Source organism: Papio anubis, chromosome 3, assembly GCF_008728515.1.
Source record: "Papio anubis isolate 15944 chromosome 3, Panubis1.0, whole genome shotgun sequence".
In the NCBI taxonomy this organism is placed as follows: Eukaryota; Metazoa; Chordata; class Mammalia; order Primates; family Cercopithecidae; genus Papio; species Papio anubis.
The window spans coordinates 183072714-183094345 of NC_044978.1; the positions used below are offsets into that span (position 1 = coordinate 183072714).

The following is a 21632-nucleotide window of genomic DNA, read 5'->3' on the forward strand; positions in this document are numbered from 1 at the left end:
TAGCCTCCTGAGTAGCTGGGATTATAGGCATGTGCCACCACACCTGGCTAATTTTTGTATTTTTAGTAGAGACAGGGGTTTCACCATGTGGGCCAGGCTGGTCTTGAACTCCTGACCTCAAGTGATCTGACCGCCATGGCCTCCCAAAGTGCTGGGATTACAGGCATGAGGCACTGCACTGTGCTCCCCCCAACATTTTTTAGAGTTTCCTTTTGCTTTCAGGCTTCAGTGAAGAATGTTTAGGTATCCATCCTCCAAGACAACCCCCCACCCCTCCGTGAGCCCTGCCTCCTGGAGCTCAAGCCCCCACTACTGCTTACAGCGTAATCAATATCACAGTGCAGAAATGGTTGCATATGACTCCAAGTGTAGAGCATAAAAGATATCCACCTTGCTCTTTTTTGGATCACTTGCTCTGGAGAAAGCCAGCCCCCATCAAGTTCTGAGGACACGCCAGCAGCCCTATGGAGAGGGCCACACGGTGAAGAACCGAGGCCTCCTGCCAGCAGCATGAGTGAGGGGAGGTACCCTGGAAGCGGACCCTCCAGCATCAGTCAAGCCTTAGGATGATGTAGCCCCAGGTAACATCTTAAATGCAACTTCAAGAGACCCTGAGGCAGAACCACTAAGCTAAGCGGTTGCCAAATTCCTGGCCCACAGAAACTGAGACAATAAATGCACGCTGTTGTTTTAAGCCACTAAATTTTGAGGTAACTTGTTATGCAACAATAGATAGAACTAATACCAAGGCATGTACAAAGAACTGAGACATAAAGCACTGGTTCCACTCCAATGGATGTATAAAAACTAGGACCAGGAAAGGTAGAAAAGGCTTTAAAAATTAAAAACTCAGGCTGCTGCAGTGGCTCACGCCTGTAATCCCAGCCCTTATGGAGGCCGAGGTGGGCAAATCACCTGAGGTCAGGCGTTTGAGACCAGCCTAGCCAACATGGTGAAACCCCGTCTCTACTAAAAATACAACAATTAGCTGGGTGTGGTGGCGCATGCCAGTAGTCCCAGCTACTAGGGAGGCTGACAGGGGAGGATCGCTTGAATCTGGAAGGCGGAGGTTGCAGTGAGCTGTGATTGTGCCACTGCAATCCAGCCTGGGCAACAGAGTGAGACTCTGTCTCAAAAATTAAAAAAAAAAAAAATTAAAAATTCAAGCCAAACCAGGCACAGTGGCTCACACCTGTAATCCCAGCACTTTGGGAGGCCAAGGCGGGCAGATCACGAGGTTAGGAGTTTGAGACCAGCCTGGCCAACATGGTGAAACCCTGTCTCTACTAAAAATACAAAAATTAGCTGGGCGTGGTGGCAGGCACCTGTAATCCCAGCTACTTGGGAGGCTAAGGCAAGAGAATTGTTTGAACCTGGGAGGCGGAGGGTGCAGTAAGCTGAGATCATGCCACTGCACTCCAGCCTGACGACATTACAAGACTACGTCTCAAAAAAAAAAAAAAAATCAGGCGAAAAAAGCCTGCTAGTGAAAATGCTGCTTATACTGGAGCCAGCCAGGAACACTGGCTCATGCCTGTAATCCCAGCACTGTGGGAGGCTGAGGTAGGAGGATCACTTCAGGTTGAGGCCAGGAGTTCGAGTCCAGATTGGGCAACACAGCGAGACCTCATCCCTATAAAAAATAGAAGTTAGGGCCGGGCGCGGTGGCTCAAGCCTGTAATCCCAGCACTTTGGGAGGCCGAGGCGGGTAGATCACAAGGTCAGGAGATCGAGACTATCCTGGCTAACATGGTGAAACCCCGTCTCTACTAAAAATACAAAAACTAGCCGGGCGCTGTAGCGGGCGCCTGTAGTCCCAGCTACTTGGGAGGCTGAGGCGGGAGAATGGCGTGAACCCGGGGGGCGGAGCTTGCAGTGAGCCGAGATCGCGCCACTGCACTCCAGCCTGGGAGACACAGTGAGACTCCGTCTCAAAAAAAAAAAAAAAAAAATAGAAGTTAGCCAGGCGTGGTGGCACATGGCTCTAGTCCCAGCTACTAGGGTGGCTGAGGTGGGAAAATCACTTGAGCCTAGGGAGGTCAAGGCTGTGGCGAGCCATGATTGCTCCACTGCACTCCAGCCTGGGCGACAGAGTAAGACCCTGTCTCAAAAACAAAAACAAAAAATCTTTATATATATGTAAAGAAGTACATTTCTTCACTAGTAGGGAGAAACAAAGCTAGAAAGTGACCTCTAGGCTGGGTGCAGTGGCTCACACCTGTAATCCCAGGATTTTGGGAGGCCAAGGCGGGTGGATCACCTGAGGTCAGGAGTTCAAGACCAGCCTGGCCAACATAGTGAAACCCCATCTCTACTAAAAATACGAAAATTAGCCGGACGTGGTGGCGTGTGCCTATGGTCCCAGCAACTCAGGAGGCTGAGACAGGAGAATCGCTTGAACCCGGGAGGAGGAGGTTGTAGCGGGCCAAGGTGGCTCCTTCACACTCCAGCCTAGGCGACAAAGCAAAACTCCATCTCAAAAAAAAAAAAAAGAAAAAGAAAATGACTTCTAAAGAGTCAGCAAGTAGCAACAAAAAGTCCTGAAGTCAGCCTTCCATCTAGGGACCCTAGAAAAGGAAGGTCCAGGAAACAGCAGGGAAGCTCCACCTGACTCTGTATCTCAAGGGATGGCCCCTGGTTAACTGACAACCCAACAAAAACCATCCTTGTGTGCACCAGCGCTCCCAAAAAAGAAAAAACAATGTAGAAAGACCTAGGTTACAGATGGAAGCAGGGAGGAGCTTCCTCAAGTTTAGAATTGCTTATTACAGAACAGTTATAAAGAGCATCCTAATAGTCACTGCTTTTCTAATAGAAAATTCCTCAAAACCACCCAGCCAGAGTCCAGTGGAGGGAAGGGAGGCCCCACGGGCCTTCCATCAGTGACCAGGGGTGGGCAGGGCAGTGCTGGACATTAACACAGAGCTCCATTTTTTGTAGTTTTTGCTTTGACAGGGTCTCGCTCTGTCATCCAAACTGGGATGCAGTGGCACAATGATGGCTCACTGCAGCCTTGACCTTCCAGGCTCAAGTGGTCCTCCTGCCTGGGCCTCCTGAGTAGCTGAGACTACAGGTGTGCACCATCATGCCCCGTTAATTTTCTTGTTTTTTTGTAGAGATGGGAGGCTCACTGTATTGCCCAGGCTGTTCTCGAACTACCAACCTCAAGCAGCCTGCCGTCCTCGGCCTCCCAAGGTGCTGGAATTACAGGTGTGAGCCACTGCACCCTGCCCAGAACTCAATTTTAACTGTACACCTTCAGTTTGGTTTTATATTACTTTTAGTACAGTGCCAATCCAGACTTTCGTTTTTGGCACATTTCTTAGCACTAGAAGGACCACCTGAGATCAACTTGGGTCCCAAAAAGCCAATAAGGTGGTCTTTGGACAGTGGCTTTCTCAGGTAACCACTTTTTTTCACAATTCCAAACTAGTGAACAGGTTGTGGAGACACAGCCGAGCAACATGCCAGAGTGGCTGACGGGGTGGTTCCCACCCGACACAGCCTCAGGGCCCAAGAACATACAGCACCTCACCAACCCTGTGCAGGCCTAGCTGTCAAACACTGAGGTGTCCATTCAGAGCTTGCCACTGCACCCTCCCCCAACATGCCTGAAACGGTGGCTGTCCACACATTGCTGAGTGCTTTATACCATTTTATTTTAGTTTAGTTTTGGTAGAGATAAGATCTTGCTATGTTGTCCAGGCTGGTCTCAAACTCCTGGCCTCAAGTGATCCTCCCACCTTGCACCTGGCCTGCTTTGTATCATTTTATATCCAACAATGACCACAGTTACTCCACGAGGTGTTAATGGCTCCTCCCTGGGTAGACCTCTTGGCTCCTGGAGAGAGGCAAACACCTTCACAGCTGCCCACTTACACTTTTTGGATGGACGCAGAGAAAGAGATAGGTTAAACTCAATTATGAGTATGTGGCCCTTTTCAAACTTTACACAAGTGATAGAATGTGCATACCCTTCAGCAATTTGTTTCTTCTTTGACATCCAATGAGTTCACTTTAACTGATGTGTAGTTACACCGTAGGAACACACCATAGTCTGTCACTTGGTAACTTTTTGGTTTTGGACACTGTGGTCTCTCTTTGGGTGCAAGGGCAAAATTACTCTAGGGTAAATAGGAGTAAAACTGTACGAGAAAAAAAGCACATCTTCAATTTCACTAGATATTGCCAAATTTCTCTCAAAACAGGTGTAATAAATGATGTTTCACCAGCATTGTACGAGGAGTCCCACTCTTCTCTGTTCCCACTGTTGCTCATCTTCTCAATCCCTGGCTGTTCTGAATTTGATGACTGCTCACCTGATGACTGAGAAGGACCACCCCACCAGGATCATAACATACAGCTCCCTGGGCATGGCCACAGTTAAGCAGCATCTCTTGATGCACTTACTGGCTCTCCAAGAAATTTGCCCTTCTCCTTCAGAATTGTTTCGGCTCTTTACAGAATTTGTCCTTTCACTGTGTTCATGGTGTCCTTGACACATAAGAATTTTTTCTTTTTCTGAGCCAGGGTCTCTGTCACTCAGGCTGAAGTGGTGCAGTGGCTCAAGCAATCCTCCTGCTTTAGTCTCCCAAAGTACTGGGAGTACAGGTGTGAGCTACCACGCCTGGCTTAGATTTTCATGTTTACACAGTTCCTTTATGGCCTGTTATCAGTTTGGCTTGTTTAAGAAATCCTTCCCTCTCCCATGGTGACAAAGCTCCTCTCCCATGCTGGCCAAGTTCATAAACCACCAGTGGTCCAAGCACCATGTCCAGTGCAGACATCCCACCCAGCTGGTCTGCAGCCCTTTCCCATCCATGTCCACATGCTCAGGAGCCTGTTGTGGGCCCCATCTTGGACCATATGACTGCCCTGCGTGAATACTGCTATTTTGTTTTTTATGAGACAGAGTCTTGCTCTGTCACTCAGGCTGGAGTACAATGGCACAATCCCAGTTCACCGCAACCTCTGCCTATCAGGTTCAAGCAATTCTCCTGCCTCAGCCTCCCAAGTAGCTAGGATTACAGGCACCTGCCACCACACCCAATTAATTTTTATATTTTTAGTAGAGACGGGGTTTCATCATGTTGGCCAGGCTAGTCTCGAACTCCTGACCTCCGGTGATGTGCACGCCTCAGCCTCCCAAACTGCTGTGATTACAGGTGTAAGCTACTGCACCTAGCCAAATACTGTTATTTTAAATAACAGAACTTCTTGAATCTGGTAGAGCAAGTCCTTAGGCCAAGCCTCTCTTCAAATGTGACCACATGAGCATCCACTTACAAAGGGCAAAGAAATTCCTGTTGGAAGTTTTATTAGAATTATACTGAATTTATAGATTGTTAAAGGGAGAATTGACAACTTCAGAAGCTTGAATCTTCCCATATATAAATATATCTTTATTGGGGTCTGCTAAAATATGTTATTTTTCTCTAAAGTTACATGCATATTTCATAATACTGATTCCACAGTACCTGACATTTTTGTTTCTATTATCAATAGTATCTTTTTTAACATTACATTTCCTCTTTGATGCTGCACTTGTATGTTAATTTTATATCCACCAATTTTGGTGAACTCTATTAATTCTAAAAGATTTTCTGTACATTCTCTTGAGTTTTCTACATAGACTTCTGTAAACAACAGCAGCTTTATTTATTCCTTTATAATATTGGCTAGCATTTTCTTAGAGACGAAGACTCATTCTATTGTCCAGGCTGCAGTGCAGTAGCGTGATCTCAGCTCACTGCAACCTCTGCCTCCACGTTCCAGCAATTCTCCTGCCTCGGCCTCCTGATTAGTTGGGATTACAGGCGCGCATCACCACACCTGGCTAATTATTTTTTATTTCTAGTAGAGATGGGGTTTCACCATGTTGGCCAGGCTGGTCTTGAACTTCTGACCTCAAGTAATCTGCCCACCTCGGCCTCCAAAGTGTTGGGATTACAGGCGTAATCCCCATTTTTTTTTTTTTTTTTTGAGACAGAGTCTTACTGTGTCGCCCAGGCTGGAGTGCAGTGGCATGATTTGGGCTCACTGCAACCTCCGCCTCCCAGGTTCAACCGATTCTCCTTTCTGAATCTCTTGAGTAGCTGGGATTACAGGCACTCGCCACCACAACTGGCAAAATTTTGTATTTTTAGTAGAGATGGGGTTTCACCACGTTGGCCATGCTGGTCTCGAACTCCTGACCTTCAGTGATCCACCCATCTCGGCCTCCTGAAATGCTGGGATTACAGGTGTGAGCCATTGTACCTGGCCCTCGTTTATGACTTTAAAGAGAATGCTTTTTTTTTTCTTTGAGACAGAGTCTTGCTCTGTCGCCAGGCTGGAGTGCAGTGGCACGATCTTGGCTCACTGCAACCTCCACCTCTTGGGTTCAAACGATTCTCCTGTCTCAGCCTCCCAAGTAGCTGGAACTACAGGTGCCCGCCACCACACCCAGCTTAGTTTTTATAATTTTGGTAGAGACGGGGTTTCACCATGTTGTCCAGGCTGTTCTTGAATTCCTGATCTCAGGTGATCGACCCACCTCAGCCTCCCAAAGTGCTGGGATTACAGGCATGAGCCACCATGTCTGGCCTAAAGAGAATGCTTCTAAAGTTTCATCAGTAATATCCTCGATGAAAGCTTCTGATACATATCCTTCAACAGATTTAGGAAGTTCCCTTTTATTCCTGGTTTACTAACCTTTTATCAATAAGCAGTAATTTTTTTGTTTAAGACAGGGTCTCACTCTGTGGCCCAGACTAGCCACCACAGCCTTAAACTTCTGGACTCAAGCTCTTGCCTCAACCTCCCAAGTACCTGGGACTACATGTACATGCCATCATACCTGCCTAATTTAAAAAAAAATTTTTTTTTAGAGACAGGGTTTCATGTTGCCCAGGCTGGTCTCAAACTCCTGGGCTCAAGCAATCCTCCTACTTCACCCTCCCAAAGTGCTGGGATTACAGGTGTGAGCCGCCACACTCAGCCTTTCTTTTCTTTTTATGAGACAGTCTCTCACTCTGTCACCTAAGCTGGAAAGCTGTGGCACAATCACAGCTCACTGTAACCTCAAAACTCCTGGGCTCAAGCAATCCTCCCACCTCAGCCTCTCCCAAGGAGAAAAAGCAATGAACTTTAACACATGCACCAAAATATCACATATACCCCATAAATACGGGGTGTTTACTTAATAAAAAAAGCAATGAATTTTATCAAATGCCTTTTCTCCCTCTATGGAGATGAGCATTACACAGTAAGTCACAATAATAGCTTTCTAACATCAGACCACCCTTGCATTCCTGAGAAAAGCCCTATGGATTACCCAGGCTGGAGTGCAGTAGCATGATTTCAGCTCACTATGGCCTCTGCCTCCCAATTCAAGTGATTCTCCTGCCTCAGCCTCCTGAGTAGCTGAGATTACAGGCACACACCACCATGCCCAGCTAATTTTTGCATTTTTAGTACAGACAGGGTTTTACCATGTTGGCCAGGCTGGCCTCAACCCCTAACCTCAGGTGATCAGCCCACCTTGGCCTCCCAATGTGCTGGGATTACAGGCGTGAGCCACCGCGCCCAGCCATGGATTACTCTTGAAGATATCACTCAAATGACTTTCTCTGGCAGAATTTCCAGATCCCATAGAGGGACAAAAAAATCATGTCCAGTAGATTTCTTAGAATACCCACAGTCACCCATTTATGCATCTATGCCTGAATTCCTCATGGCTCCTTATTGTGCCATGCTGCCTGCCACAAAATACATGCTGGTTAAAGATTCATGGAAATCTTTCTGAAGACAGACTTTTTTTTTTTGAGATGGAGTCTCACTCTGTCGCCAGGCTGGAGCGTAGTGGTGTGATCTCGGCTCACTGCAACCTCCGACTCCCTGGTTCAAGCAATTTTCCTGCCTCAGCCTCCTGAGTAGCTGGGATTATAGGCACGCACCACCACGCCCAGCTAATTTTTTTTTGTATTTTTAGTAGAGACGGGGTTTCACCATGTTGGCCAGGATGGTCTCGAACTCCTGACCTTGTGAACCGCCCATCTTAGCTTCCCAAAGTGTTGGGATTACAGGTGTGAGCCACCGCGCCTGGCCGACACTATTGTTTTTGATACCTTTAATCACCACATAGACTTAAGACTGCTGAATGGAAAATTCCTATGGAAGTAAATTTAAAATTAACACTTAAAAAAAGCCTTTTAAGCACTAGACTGTGACCCACTCCAAGTAACATAACCAAAAGTTGGAAGTGGGGAACCCAACTCCTTCAGTTCTTCACAGCCTTTATTATGTACTAACAGACTGTTTATTTTATGTAAACAATTAAGAAAATTATATAAATGTCTTAATCACATTGCTACCCTTTTAAATGTCAGCGAAATAAATCAACACCCTCAGTGCCAGTGAATACAATGAGCTTTATAGATGAGCACATCCTGCACTGGAAGCTTCAGAACAGACTGCTGGAGAAAATGCTAACCTAGAGTCACACATTAAGGACATGGCCACACACTTCAAGCAAAGCGCAGCCTGATGAGACCCACTTCCCCCTGTGCCAGTTTTTTTTTTATTTTTTGAGACACAGTGTCGCTCTGTTGTCACCCAGGCTAGAGTGCAGTGATGCCATCACGACTCACTGCAAACCCCGCCTTCAGGACTCAAGGGATCCTCCTGCCTCCAAGACAAGGGATTCTCCTGCCTCAGTCTCCCAAGCAGCTAGGACTACAGGCATGTGCCACCATGCCCAGCTAATTTTTGTAGAGATGAGGTTTCACCATGTTGCCCAGGCTGGTCTCAAACTCCTGGGCTGAAGTAATCCTCCCGCCTTGGCCTCTCAAAGTACTGAGATTATGAGCCACTATGCCTGGCCTGTTCTCGGTATCTTCTTATCCACATTAGGAGGGATATTTTAGGAACCCAGAGTGCAAGTCAAGTATCTTTTCCCTCAAGGGTCAGAATGGCTGTTCACTAATAATATTTACTTATTAGATCTAAAATCTATGCAAGACTCACGCTAGATTCTCCTGATAATGCTGAGAAACAGATGATTCTGCACTGAAGGGATGTTCCCCAAATTCTGAAACTTGCTAGCATGAAACACAACTTAGTACTGACCTCATCCCTGTGTTTTTGACAGAAGACCAAAAACTGGGATGCTGCATCTCCCTTCCTGCTTCGTGGCGTAGAGGCTGTGGTCTTCTTCCTCCCAGGAGGAGACGCTACTCCTCTTCTGGGGTCAGCCTCTGCCGTCTTTTGAGGAGTACTCTTCACTACATCGGGGTCACTCTCCAGGGTCTCTGCAGAGCTACACAGTTTGGCCCTCCGCCTTCTCTTCATGGGAACGCCCTCTTCTCTCGCAGACTTGGGGTTTTCAGCAGCTTCTTCACCGACTCCTGAGGACTCTGCCATTTCTCCGAAAGACTCTGCAGCAATGCCAGCCTCCTTGGCTACTTGAGGGTTGAGATGAAGCTGGTCCCCCACGTATAGAAAGGTGAACTTGGCTTTCCGCTCCTCCACTGACATGCTTGCAGCTTCTTCTGCTTGAACAATGCCCATTTCCCACTGGGCCCTCAATTTCCCTGAAATAGGTTTCAATAGCTGGGGGCGGGGGGGGGGGGGAAGAGACACTATAAGTTTCATTACACAAACATAAAAGTTAACTACTTTTGCTAGGCACGTGATTCATGCCTATAATCCCAGCACTTATGGATGTCGAGGCAGATGGATCACTTGAGGCCAGGAGTTTAAGACCAGCCTGGCCAACATGGCAAAACCCCGTCTCTACTAAAATACAAAAGATAAGCCAGGCATGGTAGTGCGTGCCTGTGGTCCCAGCTACTAGGGAGGCTGAGACACGAGAATCACTTGAACTGGGAGGCGGTAGATGCAGTAAGCCCAGACCACGCCACTGCACTCTAGCCTGGGGCGACAGAGCAAGACCCTGTCTCAAAAAAAAAAAAAAAAAAAAGAATACTTTTACATTTTCACATAATTTTAGAAACAAAAAACTTGACCAGTGTGGTGGCTCCTGCCTATAATCCCAGCACCTGCAGAGGCCGAGGCAGACGCATCACCTGAGGTCAGGAGTTCAAGACCAGTCTGGCCAACCTGGTGAAACCCTGTCTCTACTAAAAATACAAAAATTAGCCAGGTCTGGTGGCAGGCACCTGTAATTCCAGCTACTTGGGAGGCTGAGGCAGAAGAATTGCTTGAACCCGGGGAGGCAGAGGATGCAGTGAGCCGAGATCATGCCATTGCACTCCAGCCTGGGTGATAAGAATAAAAATCCATCTCAAAAAAATTTTTTAAAAAATAGAAATAAAAAACATATAAAAACCAATTTTAGAACTCAGCCCAACATAATACCTTTATTGTTTCTTTAAACCAGAAATCAATTCCTATCACATTACATTAATATAATCCCTCTCTATGTGTGTGTGTGTGTATATATATGTGTGTGTGTATATATACACATAAAAATAAAAATTCTAAAGCAAGTTATCTCTGAGAGTCATCAAATGAGCAAAAAAAATAAGTTGTGTCTCTAAAAAAACTTTATCATATTGTAACATAGCATTCTTGGGCAAAAGTCAGCAATGAAAGAGATTGTTAAGCCATTACAATATTTCGAGCAAGTAAGTATAAGTTCAAAACAAAAATAAGTTAACTTAAAGAATAAAAATTAAATTTCTGGTTTAAAAGTAGACTGAAGGGTCATCTATCACCTTAATTTTCTCAGCTTTCGTGGGTGCCTGCTTGGCACTTTCCTGGCATAATTTTTCAAACTGTCCTTCTCCTTCAAAAGCTACGAGGCTCTTCTCAAATATCCAAGCTCTTTCTGGGGCGTCACCAAAGAACTGTACGTGATACTGGCGTGCACTCTTTTTCTGACCTAGTTTTTAAAATAAAATGTTAGAAAATGAGTTAGTTCTGGGATGAAATTAGTCAAATCTACTGCTGTTTTGCAGTTGTTTTCCTTGGTGTTGTCTGAGCCTGTTAACCTCAAAATAAGTTCTATACTTATCCCTACCATGCCACATGCCAAAGAGGGAAACTAACTTACAAGAGACTCAGATAAGGTTCAAAAATTGACTTGGAAAGAAAGCCAACCAGGCCAGGCGCGGTCCCTCAAGCCTGTAATCCCAACACTTTGGGAGGTTGAGGCGGGGAGATTGTTTGAGCTCAGGAGTTTGAGACCAGCCTGGGCAACATGGCAAAACCCCGTCTCTACGAAAAATGCAAAAATTAGCCGGGTGTGGTGGTGTGCACCTGTAGGACCAGCTACTCGGGAGGCTGACGTGGGAGGATGGCGTGAGCCTGGGAGGCAGATGTTGCAGTGAGCCAAGATTGTACCACTGCTCTCCAGCCTGGGTGACAGAGCCAGACCCTGTCTCAAAAACAAAAAAAAAGAAAAAAAAAAAAAAAAGAAGAAAAAAGCTAGCTAGCTGACTAGCTAAATACATTCCTTTATTCCCTCTTTAAAAGATACCAAATAAGACAAGAAGACATCTGCAAGAAAAGAGTGACAGTGGCAGTGAAGGAGGCAGTATACTGGCATCACACGACCTGGGTTCAAATACCAGCCCTGCTACCTAACAGCTAGCTACCCCACTGTCTCACAGTGCTAGGAGGGCAGGAGCATCAGTGGCCTCAGAGAGCAGCTCAGACCAGAGAGTAACCCCACAGATGCCCACTACTCTTACTCTTAGCTGAGAGGAAGAAGCCATGTCCCACAATGCAGCCAGGGGGAACTGGATGAGGAAAGAAAGAGACAGGCCCAAAATCCAAGAGAGGAGGTACCAGATTCCACTGAAGTCAAATGAGAAGGTGAATACAGGTAAGCAGGTTAAAAGGTCAGATCTCTGTGCCAGGTGAGAAGAGGGAGGGGATCTCCCTGGGGCAGTGAGGTGGGGAGGGTGGCGGTTACCACTCCCTGTCCCCTCATGCAGAACTGGCCCCGAGGAATCAAAGGATACTTCCTGAAGACCTGAAGTGCTCCAGAGGAAAAACCTCTCCAGTGAGTCTTTTGGAGATTCCCCTAATTAAGTGGCCAATGGCCAATGAGACCCTCTAACGCAAAGGAGGGTGGGATAACCAAGCCTCTCTACCCATGGGTGCAGGCAGCTCTAAGTGTTGTGCTCTTAAACACAAGCCCAGCACCAAGGAACCCCTGGACCCAGGGAAGCATCCAGTATGAATGAATCCAAAACACACAGAAATGAATGGCCCTCTGCAGGGCCACAGACACAAGACAATGGAAGAGAAGACACCCAATAGAGAAACCCCGTGTGCTACGAAAAGAGAACACAGAAAAACAAAGAGGTATTTGAAATTCTAAAATACAACTATGAAAAAAAAATTCAACAAGAAAGCTTGGAAGATAAGAAATCTCCCAGAAAGAAAAAAAAATTAAGATGAAAAATACCTATTTCCATAGCAACCTGTAAGATCAATCTAGGAGGTCGGATACCCAAATAATAGGCTTTCTGGAGAAACAGAGAAGCTCCAAGAATAAACCCAAAATCAAGTCTCCAACTAAAACAGCCCTAAATGTCCCAACATCCACAGCAGAGCACACCCTGCTGAAATTCAAGCCGCTTGGGGTTGGGCGAAAGGCCAGCCTCCAACTTAATGGAACAAGAAATAGAATAGCAAGGTATGTGAATAATAGCAAATTATGTGAAGAATGGCCAAAAACTCCAGATGCTATAAACAAACGGAGTAATACCTTCAAAATTCCTAGGGGAATTTCTTCTCAACATAAAATTCTATACCCAGTCAAACCATCAATCAAGTGTGAAGACAGAAAAGCAGCATATTCTGGGCCAGGCACAGTAGCTCACGCCTGTAATCCCAGCACTTTGGGAGGCTAAGGTGGGCGGATCACCTCAGATCAGGAGATCGAGACCAGCCTGGCCAACACAGTGAAACCCCGTCTCTACTAAAACACAAAAAATTAGCCAGGCATGGTGGTGTGTGCCTGTAGGCCCAACTACTCGGGAGGCTGAGGTAAGAGAATCACTTGAAACCAGGAGGCAGAGATTGCAATGAGTCAAGATCACGCCACCGCACTCCAGCCTGGCAACAGAGCAAGGCTCCATCTCAAAAAAAAAAAAAAAAGTAGCATACTCTGAATTGCAAGGACTCAAATTTACTTCCCATACAAACTATCTTAAGATACGAAAAATAGACTCCAGGAAAAAAGGAAACTTAACCAAGAAAGAACACAGTATAGAACTGTAGGGACCAGCCCTACAGGGCCCATGGGTTTTTTCTCCTTGTGTGCAGAGACAAGATATCATAGAAATAAAGACATAAGACAAAGAGATAGAAGAAAAGACAGCTGGCCGGGCGCGGTGGCTCAAGCCTGTAATCCCAGCACTTTGGGAGGCCGAGGCGGGTGGATCACGAGGTCAGGAGATCGAGACCATCCTGGCTAACATGGTGAAACCCCGTCTCTACTAAAAATACAAAAAACTAGCCGGGTGTGGTGGCGGGCGCCTGTAGTCCCAGCTACTCGGAGGCTGAGGCAGGAGAATGGCGTGAACCTGGGAGGCGGAGCTTGCAGTGAGCCGAGATCGCGCCACTGCACTCCAGCCTGGGTGACACAGCGCGAGACTCCGTCTCAAAAAAAAAAAAAAAAAAAAAGAAGAAAAGACAGCTGGGCACAGGGGACGACTACCACCAAGATGCGGAGACCAGCAGTGGCCCTGAATGCCTGACTGCGCTGTTATTTATTGTATACAAGGCAAGAGGGCAGGGTAAGGAGTGTGAGTCATCTCCAATGATAGGTAAGGTCACACGAGTCATGTGTCCACCGGACAGGGGGCCCTCCCCTGTTTGGTAGCCGAGGCAGAGAGAGAGGGGGGACAGCTTACATCATTATTTCTTCTATGCATTTCAAAGACTTTAGTACTTTCACTAATTCTGCTTTGGCTCTCTAGAAGGTGGAGCCGGGTGTACAGAGCGAAACATGAAAGTGAAACAGGAGCATGACCACTGAAGCACAGCATCACAGGGAGACGTTTAGGCCTCCAGATGGCTGCAGACAGGCTTGACTGATGTCAGGCCCTACACAAGAGGTGGTGGAGCAGAGTCTTCTCTAACACCCCCAGGGAAAAAGAGACTCCCTTTCCTGGTCTGCTAAGTAACAGGTGCCTTCCCAGGCACTGGCGTTACCGCTAGACCAAGGAGCCCTCTAGTGGCCCTGTCCGGGCGTGACAGAGGCTCACACTTGTCTTCTGGTCACTTCTCACCGTGTCCCTTCAACTCCTATCTCTGTGTGGCCTGGTTTTTCCTAGGTTATAATTGTAGAACAGAGATTATTATAACATTGGAATAAAGAGTAATATAATACTACAAACTAATGATTGATAATATTCATATATAATCATGTCTATATTCTATATCTAATATAACTATTCTTATTTTAAGTATTTTCTTTATTAGACTGGAACAGCCTGTGCCTTCAGTCTCTTGCCTCGGCACCTGGGTGGCTTGCCGCCCACATAGAACTACAGAAAACAATGTAAATAACTAGCGAAAGCAGCTTAAAGAAAGTCTAAGCTTACTGCAGTGCAAAAGGTTAAGAGTGCTAGCAAACCAGATTCAAGCAGAAAAAAGGAAGATTCTAGGAGAGAGCTCCAAGGGAAGAAAAGATGAGAGAAAAGAACTTTTTTACAAAGAAAGAAAATCTAAGTAAGGGAAGAGGGTTAAAAGATGAGTTCCAAGGAGCAGAAAGGGAAGATGAGACTCAAACCCAGGTTTTCATTTTTTTTTAAGGCGAAAAAATAACTACATAAATATATAAACAGGAGAAACTAACTTCATAATAAGGATGAGTTTTAAGGATGAGGAGATGAATACTTTAAAAAAAGTAAGACTATATGGACAACATAGCACATGATTTCAAAAGAAAGGCAATAATTAACTCCAAGGAAAACAAAAGATTTTACAAAAAGGAAAATGCAATTACAGAACACAACTTGGTTTTTCACTGAATGATATTTACATAGTCAAAATTATGTAAACACTTATTTTTCATTTATGACAAATAGTGACTTAATTATATGGAGAGAATGGGGGGAAAGAAATAGAAAATGGCTGAAGAGCTCAATCTTCATTTTCCATGATAGAAAGTTAACAGAAAAACGTCTACATGAAAAATCAAAGTATTAGAAGTAGAAGAAAATGTTGAAAGAGATAAAAATAATTACCTCTGGGGAGGAGAGAGGAAGGCAGGGGATGATTTTTCACTATTAATCTTTCAGTACAATTTGACTTGTTTTTAAGTGTTCAAACTTCTTTGATTTGAAAATACCTAAGATTCAAGGATATGTCAAGGGATTTGTGACTTCTTCCATTACTTTAAAACTTCGTAAGAACTTTTTCTTAGTAATGAAAATGAATACAGGTATGTTATAGCATTTTTATAATAAAGAAAACCTGTAACAGTACACACAATATAAAATTAACCCATGTTTATAAATAATGACACAGATCAATGCTCCTTGCATGTCAGGTGGGAAAAAAAGCAGAAGAGATTATTGCAATCAATCCCAAGTTTGTAAAATAAATGAGTGTAACATTCTGAAGTTCCTTCCTATCTAGAAATTTGATAACATAACCGAATTTTCTACTATTTTTGTGGGTTTCTTTAATCCACATGAACTATCTTTTGGTCCAAGTTAAGAGGTGAATATCTCATTGTTTTATTTTACCAATAATTAACTAGTTGTCCCAGTACTATGTATTAGTAATTCTCCCTTCCTATGCAATTTCTTTCCTTTTTTTTTTTTTTTTTGAGATGGAGTCTCACTGTCGCCCAGGCTGGAGTGAATTAGTGCACTCTCGGATCACTGCAACCTCCGCCTCCTGGGCTCAAGCGACTCTTCTGCGTTAGCCTCCAGAGGAGGTGGGATTACAGGCGCCTGCGACCACACCTGGCTAATTTTTGTACTGTTAGCAGAAACAGGGTTTCATCATGTTGGCCAGGCTGGTCTCGAACTCCTGACCTCAAGTCATCCACCTGCCTCAGCCTCCTGAAGTGCTGGGATTACAGACATGAGCCACTGCACCTGGCCCTCTTCCTATGCAAGTTCTGATGTTCATTAATCACCATCTACATAAAAATGCATGTCACTGACCTCCCCACCTACATCCCCTTCTAAAAGAACCTGGCTTCTATTAACAGTCCTGGTACCTAATTTTGTACTATGTTCCTTTTTTCCCCATCACAGCCCATTAGACTACAGGTAGTCTGTGACTCTCTGGGCTCAACTAAGCCAGAGTTTCTCTCCAGATTTTGTGGAGCTTGTTAAGTTCCATGCATGCAAAATGAACCCCACCAAGAGACAACGCTGCCTCAGAGATAAAGCTCCAGGGAGGGAAGAGAAGCCATAAAGATGCAGACAAGGCCAGGTATCTGCAGAAGCCAAGAAGGAAGCACAGGAGCAAAGTCACAAGGACATGAGACCACAGAGCTCCCTGGGAAACAAAGGACAAGCATGACCATGCCTAAGTTTCCCAGTTCAGTCTCTGGAGGGCACCAGAGCCCCAAAATAGGTAAAGCAGAAACTGCCAGAACTACAAGTAGAAAAACAGCACATCCACAATCCCATGGGAAATTTTAACACACCTCTCAGCAACTAATAGAACAAGCAAGAAACAAATTAGTAAGAAGGTTATACCATCAAATAGCACAAGACATGAGAAAGTCAGATTACCTGCAATATTTTTAGAAAATGCTGGAAGGATTTTTTTCCTATATAAAGCAATGAGGGTTAATTCTTAACATTCCCTTCCATAACACAGAAAAAGTGACAACAAAAATCTCCACAACAGAAAATTACTTGATTCCAGACCACAGTTATCTAAAGAGAAAACCAGCGAGTGTGATATCTAAAACGTATAGTTATCTTCTGTTTCCAACTTAAAAGGTTGTGCCTCGACCAGCCTGGCCAATATGGTGAAACCCCGTCTCTAGCAAAAATACAAAATTAGCCGGGCGTGGTAACACACGCCTGTAGTACCAGCTACTCGGGAGGCTGAGGCAGGAGAATCACTTGAACCTGGGAGCTGGAGGTTGCAGTGAGCTGAGATTGTGCCACTGCACTCCATCCAGCCTGGGTGACAGAGCAAGACTTGGTCTCAAAAAAAGGTTGAGCCTCAAAGCTGCTAGCCCACCTAGGTGCCTGGTAGATAGTAGCTAACACAGGTTCTGCCGCTATAAATTACAAAAATGCTACTAAGACTTTCATTAACTTAAGATTTCCAAAGGAAATTTTGATTTCCAAAAGAATCTAGATTTAGCTGTAGCTTATGAGTTATGTTCATTTTTGCATGTATATTACACTTCAGTTTTCAAAACTTAAGTATATTACTAAGATACACTAAGATTCGGCCGGGCACGGTGGCTCACGCCTGTAATCCCAGCACTTTGGGAGGCCGAGGCGGGCGGATCACAAGGTCAGGAGATCGAGGCCAACCTGGCTAACATGGTGAAATCCGGTCTCTACTAAAAATATAAAAAATTAGCCAGGCGTGGTGGCGGGCACCTGTAGTCCCAGCTACTCGGGAGGCTGAGGCAGGAGAATGGCGTGAACCCAGGAGGCGGAGCTTGCGTGAGCTGAGATCCAGCCACTGCACTCCAGCCTGGGCGACAGAATGGAACTCTGTCTCAAAAAAAAAATATATATATATATATATATACACACACACACACTAAGATTCAAGCTGGTCCATAAATCCCACATATGATAAATAATTTTTTTTTAAATGGGGGCCGGGCACAGTGGCTCACGCCTGTAATTACAGCACTTTGGGAGGCCAAGTTGGGCAGATCACAAGGTCAGGAGTTTGAGACCAGCCCTGCCAACATGGTAAAACCCCAGCTCTACTAAAAATACAAGAATTAGCTGGGCATGGTGGTATGCTCCTGTAATCCCAGCTACTCGGGAGGCTGAGACAGGAGAATCGCTTCAACACAGAAGTGGAGGCTGCAGTGAGCCGAGATCATACCACTGTACTCCAGTCTGGACAAGTGAGCAAGACTCCGTCTCCAGGAAAAAAAAAAAAAAAAAAAAAAAAACAGGATAGGAATAGAGGGTGAAAAAATACAAAAGTACCGGCTTCACAGGACCCATGCTCAGCCCACTCCATGGCAGATCTCTTCCTCACGTCCCTGCCCTTCCAAAACGACACTCACCATTCACTGTTTCACTCTCATCATGGGGTGCTACAGGCCAAGTGTTGGAGAATCAAAAATGGACCCAAGAGCTCCACTTGGAGCAAGGGCTCAGCCCTGCTTGGAGACCTACTGCACACAGAGTTTCCCTTGCAAACTCTGTCTCCCAGAGCAATGAACACAACCAGCGACCAGACCTGGGCTCCTACATACCATTCTGTACTCAAAGAAAGGCCTTCTCTGAGAAATGGCTGATGCTAGGGTAGGGGGGAAAAAAAGAAAACAGTACAAGATGAGCCTGGAACATCTTGTTCTACCAGAACATAAAGAGGTGCTCAGGGGTTGACAGGGACATGTCAAAGGCATACAGCTTAAAGGAACTTAATGGGACTCCCACTGGTCAAATTTGGGACAATGTGAGGATTCAAGAAAATAAGGACTAAAATACATAACTTATTTTTTTAAGGGGGAGCTCATTTTCACAGAAAAATGACAGCTAAAAGGTAGAAAGTGCAGTAATAGCCAGTTACCATTTACCAAGTCCATGATGAATCATCAAGGACTGCTAAAGCCATGGTTGTTGGGGACAGGTATGATGGCTCACACTTGTAATCCCAACAATTTGGGAGGCCAAGGCAGGAGGAAGGTCACCTGAGCCCAGGAGTTTGAGCCTGGAGTGAGCTATGATTGTGCCACTGTACTCCAGCCTGGATGGAGAAACAGAGCCAAGACCCTATCTCAAAACAACAACAACAAAAAAAGCTACACTGTTGGGACAGACTACAAGCACAGTCCACAGGTCCCTCATTAGTGACAATGGGGACCTGTGCCTTTCCACAGAGAGCTCTGGTGGCCATCGCCTACCAGGAGTGGGTCAGTTGACACATAAGCTCCTCTTAATGTGGTCTGACTAGCACTCTGTCCTTCCCTCACTTCTCTTTGTTCTACTTACTTCCTTTGACTCCTTTTCTTTTTAAGATTATCTAAATCTCCTTTCAGCTGGAGGGTATCTACCCAGGCTTGACTCCTTCTGAACAGCTTTTCAAATGTACGTATCTTTTACACTCTAATGCCTTCACGGAAAAAAAAAAGTATATATCAGTCTTCTGAAGTAGGCTTGCTTGTGCCTCCTACTCCACATTCCACAATAATTTCTAGAGAAGCAGACTGCTGAGGTGAGGAAGACCACTGCCCAGCCTAGGCTGGTGCAGGACACTCCCTTCTTCTGCACACAGATCTTTAGTAAAGGGCCAAAGCTACCTTTCAAGGTTCCAACTTTGAGATACAACCTGGCCTTCTGACCTAGGTCTGATCATGAGAAAACTAAAGCGGTCATGAGGAATTGGGGATTGGGAGTGCTGTTCTAGACTAGCAAAAGCTGAAGAGGCACAACCACCAGATGCAAAGTATGCATCTCAACCCCAAAGTGCAGAAAAAGGCAGGTATGGGGCCTGCCGGGGACATGCCCCTATACCTGCTTTTAGCACAATAACAGATCTTGTTACTGATGTGATGTTTCCCAAAATGTGGCTGGGTGCTGAGTCAACAAGGAAACTGTCCTTGTTCTGACGTATTTGGGGGTAACAGTGCCACGACAGCTACCAGATATCACGTAACAAAAGAGATGGAGGCTAGGCACAGTGACTCATGCCTATAATCCCATTGGGAGGCCACAAGGCAGGTGGATCACGAGGTCAAGAGATCAAGATCATCCTAGTCAACATGGTGAAACCCCGCCTGTACTAAAAATATAAAAACTAGCTGGGTGTGGTAGTGTGCACCTATAGTCCCACCTACTCAGGAGGCTGAGGCAGGAGAATTACTTGAACCTGGGAGGCAGAGGTTGCAATGAGCCAAAATCGCGCCACTGCACTCCAGCCTGGCAACAGAGTGAGACTCTGTCTCAAAAAAAAAAAAAAGAGAGATGCAACAGGTAGAACAAGATGTTTCAAGGTGGAGAATCTACATGAGGGGAAAGGTGTCTGCTGTGCTGTTTGACTTGAAAGTTTTTAAGATAGATTAAAAAAATAGATCAAATATTTCACACATACACATAAAAACTAGAATCCAAGTATGCCCATTTGGCATTATATATTGAAAACTGAGGGAATACCCGAGGACACGCAAACACTTAAAAACAGATACAAAACTATTAAAATTAACCAATACTAGGTGGCTGCAGGGTTAATAACTGGTCAAACAGGAAGGTTTTCAGGAAGCAGCTATAGAAGAAACCAAGGGAATCAGGGTTGATAAAATAAAAACTCAGGTTTTAAAAGTAAAAGTGAGGATAATAACAATTGCTAATACAAGCGTCCGGTGGTCACTGCATTAAGACCTTTCCATGAAGGTGATGGTATCATCTTCCTCATTTTCATATACAGGGAACCTGAAGCTTAGCAAGATTAAGTTCATTATCAAGATCAGCCAGCTGAACTAGACCCTGGCAGGCTGATTCCTGAGTTCCAGCCTCAATCACAGAGAGTAACATGACAGTGCCATAAGCACAAGAGTGAAAGCACTTAGCCACAGTGCAAGGTCCAGGAATCAAGCAAAGAAAGAGAGATGAGGCCAGGCACAGTGGCTCATGCCTGTAATCCCAGCACTTTGGGAGGCTGAGGCGGGCAGATCACTTGAGGTCAGGAGTTTGAGACCAGTCTGGCCCATATGGTGAAACCCTGTCTCTACTAAAAATACAAAGATTAGCCAGGCGTAGTGGCGCACGCCTGTAATCCCAGCTACTCGGGAGGCTGAGGCATAAGAATTGCTTGAAACCAGGAGGCAGAGGTTGCAGTGAGCTGAGATCATGCCAGTGCACTCCAGCCTGGGAGACAGAATGAAACTGTGTCTCAAAAAAAAAAAAAGAGAGGCCGGGTGCGGTGGCTCAAGCCTGTAATCCCAGCACTTTGGGAGGCCGAGACGGGCGGATCACAAGGTCAGGAGATCGAGACCATCCTGGCTGACACGGTGAAACCCCGTCTCTACTAAAAAATACAAAAAACTAGCCAGGCGAGGTGGCGGGCACCTGTAGTCCCAGCTACTCGGGAGGCTGAGGCAGGAGAATGGCGTGAACCCGGGAGGCGGAGCTTGCAGTGAGCTGAGACCTGGCCACTGCACTCCGGCCTGGGCCACAGAGCGAGACTCTGTCTCAAAAAAAAAAAAAAAAAGAGAGACGAATAAAAATAACAGTATATCTGAATGTCAGAGAAGCTGTTGTAGACTACAGGAATTACTTAACTCCAAGGCAGGGGAAAGATGCAATGATATTAAAGTTGAGCTGCAGCACTGTGGCTCACGCCTGTAATCCCAGCACTTTGGGAGGCCAAGGCAAGCGGATCACCGGAGCCCAGGAGTTTGAGACCAGCTGGGCAACATGGCGAAACCCCATCTCTACAAAAAAATACAAAAATTAGCCAGATGTGGTGGCACACACCTGTAGTCCCAGCCACTCAGG

The 21632-nt window shown here is 45.5% G+C and overlaps 1 protein-coding gene across 8 annotated transcripts in view; it reads right to left on the reverse strand.

The window, feature by feature from the left end:
- The window catches only part of NSD2 (nuclear receptor binding SET domain protein 2), a 113385-nt gene that overhangs the window by 54313 nt on the left and 37440 nt on the right, over window positions 1-21632 (reverse strand). For 7 of the 8 annotated variants that reach the window (XM_031664786.1, XM_031664788.1, XM_031664787.1 and 4 more), the window contains exons 4-5: window positions 10719-10885; window positions 9109-9591 (exon numbers count right to left, since the gene is read on the reverse strand). In XM_031664786.1, coding sequence (XP_031520646.1) covers window positions 9109-9591; window positions 10719-10885 — 650 coding nt within the window. Of the gene's footprint in view, window positions 1-9108; window positions 9592-10718; window positions 10886-15209; window positions 15314-21632 lie in introns of all 8 variants that reach the window. The other variant, XM_031664791.1, reaches the window with a different exon arrangement.